Here is a 7,897-nt window from a genome sequence, read left to right as displayed (position 1 = left end):
TAGGACGGCGGCCAATTATTCCGAAGGGTCTGCGTAGATTCTGCTCGTCAAAGCCGCGCCCTGCGCTATGTTGCTACTTTTCCGCTTCACACGCCCACTGTTACTCCGGGGTCTTCACCGACCAGCTTCAGAAAGGCTAAATAAGAAAACTACATTTCCTAAGAGCCTCGTAAGGAAGGTGCGTCTTAAGGAAGAACATTTTATCGTTGTCAACATCTTTTGGAACTGTGGTCTTTGTAGTTTATAATCATCGTGAGTTCGCCGTTCGTCTATGACGGCTGTATTCTGTATAAACTACATTCCCCGAGAAACTAGGGGGTGCTACGGCGACCGACGTCTCACGCGCGTCCATGACGTCATGACGCAGCCCTAGCTCTCCTTTCCTGTTGTAACGGCCATATTGGACTCAAGTCTGTTTCTGTCGCTTTGGAGCGCCTGGGTGACTTAGAATTTTGGAGTGGCGATTGTAGACTTACAGGGACGTGCTGTGTTCCAAGATCATTTCTGGAAAGCCGATTAGATCCTTTTCTTTCCCCTCCCTTCCCAAGACTACAAGGTTGTCTTTACTTGGAAGGAAAAGATGAGCCCGACCGATGCGAAACGAGGAGCGAAGCGCAGGAAGAACAAGCGGGGCGGTGGCAGCGGCACTAGTAGCTGCAGCGGCCCCGTGAGTAGCAGTGGCAAGGCCGGGGCTTCTGCCGCTGTACGGAACTTGCAAGCAGTTGGAACGGCAGTCGCCACTATGAACCTCCTGTCAACTGGCTGTACGGGGAGTAATGGCAGCGGAGCCGGGAACGTCGCAGGCCTGCATGGGGAGGTAAGGGACCCGGGCAAGGCGACTTGGTGACGGAGGGGAAACAAGGGACCGCTCCTGGGAGAATTGTGCACGCGGGCCTTTGTGTAAATGTGCCGATTTTAGGGAGCGGGTGCTGCTGATGCCCACGTAGTGGCCGTCATTGTTAGGCAGGGGATTCCCGCATTCAGGACCGCGTTCAGTTGGCGAGCAGACGATGCTGTCGTCTTCTTCTTCTTCTTCTTCACAGGTTGGCTTCCATGGGATATCAGAAAGTGTCTCCTCCTAGGCCTCCCGTGTTTACTGCTGCCTTACACACGTGTGTTTATTTTGAGGAGCGCACACATTTCTAAAAGATGATCCCGGCTAAGTGAAAGACTGGGAGGGAGGCGACCTGCGCGATGGCCGAGTTTGGCTGGCGAACTGTCCGGTCTTGAAGCAGAAAGACGGCGCAGAGTTTAGTTGACATCTCTCCTGGTTTTGGTGCATCTCAGTTACCGTATTGACACACACGAGTGGTGGGTGAGCAGCAGACTTGGCTCGGTAGGGTGGCACATCTAGCGACCCTTTGTAAGACTTCATCTTAAAGAAGAGTTGGCTTTGCTGCCCAAGAAGCCGTTGGTCAGTTAAGAGCCTCTCTGCCATGTGTGTCTTGGAAGTGAGCATCAGCCCACCTTTAAGGCATCTTGGGGACTTCTGAGGACTTGAGTGAGGGGCTGCTCTTTAAATGTCCAGAAGCACACACGCAGGGAGTAAGCGAGCATCAGGCTTGTGTGGCGAAGCTGTTTGAAACTTTTCTAGGATTTGTTCCCACATTCCTTTGTCAACTGTTTGGAAAACGTTCATTTGTGCCCCCTGACAAGTCACTCATTTCTATCAGGTCCCATTAGATTTTGTTAGGCTGTGTGTGGTCCTCACAAACACACACACAACCCGGGTAAAGTGAGTGACCTGTGGAAGATTCATTGTGCCCACCTCATGCCATCCAACATGCTAAGGACGTTGAAGTGTCACACACACATATGCACGTGGTGTGTATTCATTTTGGCGCGGGTTTATTGTTTCGTGATTAAGAACGTATCACTAAATTAGTCGACTGCTTTGCACTACACCACACAACTGTCGTGCCAGTTTAAAAGGCAACACATAAGTGTATTGAATTTTCATTTATGCCCAGAGATTGTGTGTCGTAACTAAAAGCGTGTCGCATTGCCACTTCAGGTGCGTTGCACTCCGATTGGAGACCTCGCTTTAATTGTCCCAAAAACGACTTGTAATCGAATAACCAATCAGCATCAAAAGGCGGGGTAAGGGGGCGTCAGTGATTGGAGAACAAAGGCGTTCCTGTCATTGGTGCTAAACACCTGGGGTCCGCCTTCTCATTGAACGGGTGACGGAAATGACAGAATATCTCCTGCCTGCTTTTCACCGAGGTTGTGAATTAGAACGCTGTGGAGATACCAAGCTTGGTGACGTCTCACTATATTCAGTGTTTAGGTAAAACCGCTACGAACCAGCACCCCGAAACACGTAGCGGCACGGCTCATTGTAACACGTATGAAAAGAACACAAGTCGACTTGTTCAGCGACACCTACAACAGACTTTATGTCACAGTCCACCCTGACAACACTTGCTGTATGCTCGCCGCCACGTGTGTCGAAGTGGAGCGCTGTTGGTGCCCCGTGGCCCCGCCTTTTGATGCTGATTGGTCGCTGGCTACAATTGAAGGGTGGTCTCAGTTTGAAATGTAATTCACTGGAGTGACTCTTAGTCGAAATTCAATGCGTCCGCACAAGCTGTGGACGAGAATCAAAATGCCAGACGCGTTTGTATTGACAGAAATGTCTCGGTCTTCAAACCGGGGCTCCTAGACGTGAACACACGCGTGGGCTGAGAGAGAGCAACAGACTCGTGTGCGGACTACGAGATTCTCAAGTGTAACCTGGTTGAGGGTTTACGTGGCCTAAAGGTCTACGCGTGTTGAAGTGGCTTCTCAGAGGCCAACATCTGGGCATACGTGGCGTGTTAGAAACGGCTTTCTGTGCAGAACTGGCGTATTAAGGTGCACTTAATCGCACTCCGTGTGGTCCAACACAGTGACTTCCAGTTACAGCAAGAGAGAAGCTCCAGTGATGTGTGGCATCTTTGAGCTGCACGGTGCTCCTCAAGCAGGGGGCTGCAGCACACTAGTGGGCCTCAGTAAGCATCCCGTTACGCTGCAAGGTGACTGAGAATAATTTTACGATTGCAGCAAATGCTCAAGTGGTGTCAGACTTGCCTTTATTAAGCAGACCACCTCATCGTTGGATACAGTGCGCTGTGACTCTCAGTTTTGTTAAAGACCCCCTTTAACGTTTGTTTCATCGATGGTGTCGGTATTTAATTGAGGTCGAATACGTTTATACCGGCCATTCAAACACGTCTGTGGTGTCCGTCTACACAGCACAGGCTCACCTGGCGCCGCTGAAGAGAGCGGGCTGCGTGTGACGTGAAAGCGAGGGACTCTGTCACACTGCCATGTCACTGTTGTGCTTGAAGACGTGACCATCTCTGAGAGGAAGTTGACTTTATATGTCATGGCCGTCCAGCAGCCCTCCTAATCATCACCGACCCGCTCGGTTCTTGCGTCTTTTTCGCTGACTTGACTTGAGCACAAATGCGTTTGCATTGCCACTTGTGTTAGACGTCCTAATCGCTGATAGAAACGCTCCAGTGGTGAGCCCAGTGGCTTCTGTAATTACGTTACGAGGAAACAAAACAAAATCTGCGGTGAGTAAGTGCGTATTTCTTAAAAGTGACTTTTTATTCCTTCTTGTCAGAAGTGCGCTCCTTTTAGGCGTCATTTCTAAATGTAATACTTGAGCAGCTTTTGTCATCAGAAATACAGGGTGGGCCGTAAAGATCGCCCACATTTTGAAGGGGTGTTAGAAATGAACAAAGCTATCTAAAAACAAATTGTATACACTTCTGAAAAGTACATAAACTGTTTTGTTTTCATGGGTTTTAAAATATCATATCAGATAAATGGTGGCCTTCGTTGGCAATGCATCGCTGAAGACGTTCCCAGAAGTCCTCCGTAACTCTCCGGGTCATCTCCGGCATCGATTTCCTGTCTGATCGAGGACGATGTTTGGAAACCTTATCGTTTAGGTGTCCCCAAAGGAAAAGGTCACATGGGCTTAAATCTGGTGACCGGCACGTCTCCCCTTAAAACGATCAAATGCCCAGACAGCATGTCCCTCAACACCGTGTGAGCTGTTGAAACCACACCTGTCCTGTCCTCGGTCTGCCGGGTTTGATTCTCTTTTCAGTGTGGACCCAGTTGCCCGAGGGTTAGAAGTCCATAGCAACATCGTTTTCTGATCTGGTACAGACTGACCGAGCGTGAAGTGGGTACGGAACTCTCTCTGCTGCGTCGCTATTGCAGGACGGTTCTTGAACAACAAAGCCCCAATGTTCTATGATGGGTCCTCAAACATTAGAGCCTGACCTGCCCCACCTCTGTACGCCCACTACAGCCCGCGCGGTTCTCCCACAAAATGTGGGCGATCTTTATGCCTCCACCCTGTACCTGCAGTGATGAATTCTGTAGTTTATTTATTGGTACATCTAATCAGGGCTGTGGTGTTGGTACACAAAACCTTAAACTCCAACTCGGACTCCTCGGTTTCTGGTGCCACCAACTCTGATTTCCTGTTCTAATTACAAGCACACTTCGTCACTGCCAGCGTGGATCATCGGGCGACTTCTTAGCACCCTAACCTGTTAAGAGTTTTCTTGGCGAGTACATACGGACGTAGATTGCCAGGCCTTTCTTCCACGCAGTGATGTTGCTCAAATCGACAGTTTGCCGTTGCTAATCATCCGCCTCTGATGCTGCAACGCCCTGCTGTCGACGTTATGCTGTACGCTTAGTCTGGCACCTCAGTTGAGCTCTGGCTGCCTTGGTTGACCCTTCTGTCAATATGCACTGCTGACATCATAGGGACACGTCAAACTGGTACAGCAGATTAAGGCGTGGACGGGGTCAAATCTACTGGGATCAATGGTGAGCACTGTGGCCACAGCTACTCTGGAGATCAGATGGAGGATTGCAATGGGAAAGTCGATGATGAATCACTGGATGAGGTTTTCAAATCTAAGGACGTTCCCCTAGTGATCCAAGAGGCGGCTCACACACAGTTTGATCTTTTCTGTGGTCGCCTAAGGTCGTGAGAGCTGGACGTGAAGGAAAGAGGAGAAGTGACAAAGTGGTGCAGACGGAGTTTATTAATACCAGGCACAGCCAGAAGGACAAACCGATCAAGCTGGCAATGGCCCTCAAAACATGGATTACAAAGCCACAGCTCGCCTACTTTGGACGTACCGTCAGAAGACAGCAGTCACTGGAAGAAGATATTGTGATTGGCAGAACAGAGGGAGCAAGGCGACGAGGAAGGCCAGCAGTGCGATGGCACAACACCATGACAGCAACAACCAGGAGGACTTTGGCACAAGATGGAGCTTCCTACAGATTGTTTATCCATCAAGTCGCTACGGCTCAGGATCGAACCGACGGCCTTTAGCTGCTACTAACCCGTTAAAGGCCGTGGTGATGATGTTGTGGCTGAACTTCTCAAATCAAAAAGAAGCTTGTTTAAATGAATAGTGTGATGTGAAATGGGAAAGTTGAACACATTTGTGTGAAGTCCGCGTCAGAACATCGTTACCGACTACAGCAACCCAATCATTCCTTACGACTCCACAGCCCCTTCTTTTATGTTCTGATTTAGAAGTTTAGGGTTAGGAAAAGTAACTTCAACTGAAGAAAAACACGTAGGCTGTCTTGGAAACAGCTGCTGAATTTGGTGTTCTGCTTTAAAACATCCAGGCAGTTGAAGAGCAGTTGTTAATAAATGTCGAGAGTGCAACACACGTAGAAGTCCTCACTAGGGGGACCCTCACATGTTCTTGTAGTTCATTGGGGGGCTCTGGAGGAATAAAGATTGAGAAGCCATTGGTTTAGCAGTAACTGAATTCACTCATAAATAAACTCTTGAAGTCCAAGTCTCGTAGCCCCAGTTACGTGTGTTTTTATTGGCTTCTTCACTCGCTTCCTTTACCCAGTGTAGTGGCAGAAGAGGAATACCAGGGGGGCGCCATGCGAGTGATGTGTGTGTGCGTCCAAATTTGTGAAGACCCTTACATTAACATACTGACACTGCGGAGCTTATCTCCAAGTACGTCGTCGGTTAGCTGTAGCTTCTCTGGTTTTGGTTTTCTGTGCGGTGTGTATGAAAAAGAGAGATGTTAGTCGCAGGATGAACAGAAAAACCAGAAATGAAGGTTAAAGATCCAATCTTTTGGTATTCTGGCCCAAGGCAGGTGTGCCGAAGTGGTGCGTCTGTAGTCTTTTTAGAACTGAAATAAGTTTTGCCTTTTTACTTTCTTGTATAGGAAGTCCAGGGAAAGCATTGGAATCATCCAAAGATTCAATGTCGTGATTTTGATGAATCTCGACATTTTAGACCCCCCTGAGTCTGAAAGTACCATTTTTGGAACTCTGTGTGTGTATAAACACGATACCTTCAGTGCGCTTTCAAATTTTTCATGCAAGTCTTCAGTACAGAATGTACATTTCTATCAACCTTTCCGCTATTTCCGCTAACCGTATGTGGCACTTTACCTTTTATTCATGCAGCTGCAGAGTCCGATTTATTCAACTTTGACTTTTATAATTGTTCAATATATTTTTTATTTAATTTGTTGCTGATGGTTCGTTAATGTACGTAATATAAAAATCTAATCCTTGTCTTGCTGTTTACTCCTCAAATATCCATCGCCCTATCTGAGTATACGAGAGTGTCACGGGGAGACTACGCCTGATTTTTTCCTTTTGCAGATACACATCAACACCACCCTTCAGTGTCTCCACTCTTTGTTCTACCGTAGTCGTAATTAAAGCTCGTACGTTGCAAACAGACCGCTTCTTTTTGGTATAGATGACACAGCTATCGTGATACGTAAGTAATTAAAATGGACATTTGTAGAACTCTGATGTACTTATGAACTGGACAGTTCATTTTAGACTCCAGCTAAATAAGGCTGTAGGAGAAATGAGGCTTGATGGAGGTGGCGATGGTTCTGATGTCTTAGGGGACACATGATGGGTTTTAATCACCCCTACTCTGTCTGCTGTTTTTTTTCCGGTTTTCTTTGATCTGCGCTGCCACCACCTGATCAAAGGGGTTTGAGACCACCTGACCAGCCCCCTCTAGGCATTCTACTTAACAGAATTGACCTTAGTCAGTCCTCATTGTATTCAGGGTTCTCATGAAAGAACTTGATTAACGGTCATGTGGACTTCTGGCCTTTAATCCATCAATGTAGGAACATCATGGTGCTTTGATTGGGTGGTGGTGGCGCAGATCAACATGACAGAAAACTGGAAAAAGAACAGAAGAGAAAGTAGGGGTTAGTATGGATTTTGGAGCAACCATGAATAATAATGATAATTAATTGAATATACAGAGCATCAGGATTAATCTAAGATGAATCTATGAGAAAGCCATGTTACAGTAATGTGTTTTCAGCCGTGTTTTAAAATGCACCACTGTATTAGCCTGGCGAATTCCTATTGGCAAGATATTCTAGATTTGAGGTGCATAACAGCAGAAGGCCGCCAGCCTCACCACTTCTTTTAAGCTTAGCTCTTGGAATTCTAAGCAGATGCTCATTTGAAGATCTAAGGTTAGGATTGGGAGTGAAAGGTGTGAGACATTCTGAAATATAAGACGGAGCGAGATTATTTAAGGCTTTATAAACCATCAGCAGGATTTTAAAGTCAATTCTAAATGACACAGGTAACCAGTGTAGTGACATCAGGACTGTGGTGATGTGCTCGGATTTTCTTTCCCTAGTTAAGATTCTAGCAGCTGCATTCTGCACCAGTTGCAATCGATTGATGTTTTTTTTGGGTGGTCCTGAGAGGAGTGCGTTACAGTAATCTAGCCGACTGAAAACAAAAACGTGAACTAATTTTTTAGGATCTTCTAAGTTGTAAGAGGTTTAACTTTTGTTATATTTCTTAAGTGAAAAAATGCCGCCCTAGTAATCTGATTAAT

The 7,897-nt window shown here is 47.0% G+C and overlaps 1 protein-coding gene across 2 annotated transcripts in view; it reads left to right on the top strand.

The window, feature by feature from the left end:
- The first annotated feature begins 383 nt into the window (after positions 1-383).
- fam193a (family with sequence similarity 193 member A) overlaps positions 384-7,897 on the top strand; it is a 144,412-nt gene continuing 136,898 nt past the window's right edge. For both annotated transcript variants that reach the window (XM_051928618.1, XM_051928617.1), the window contains exon 1: positions 384-817. In XM_051928618.1, the coding sequence (XP_051784578.1) occupies positions 581-817 (237 nt within the window). In that variant the 5' untranslated portion in view covers positions 384-580. The remainder of the gene's footprint in view (positions 818-7,897) is intronic.

This window comes from Erpetoichthys calabaricus, chromosome 5 (genome assembly GCF_900747795.2).
Source record: "Erpetoichthys calabaricus chromosome 5, fErpCal1.3, whole genome shotgun sequence".
Lineage (NCBI taxonomy): Eukaryota > Metazoa > Chordata > Cladistia > Polypteriformes > Polypteridae > Erpetoichthys > Erpetoichthys calabaricus.
Note: the sequence above shows the minus strand (reverse complement) of the source record. Positions and strands in the feature narration are given on the sequence as shown.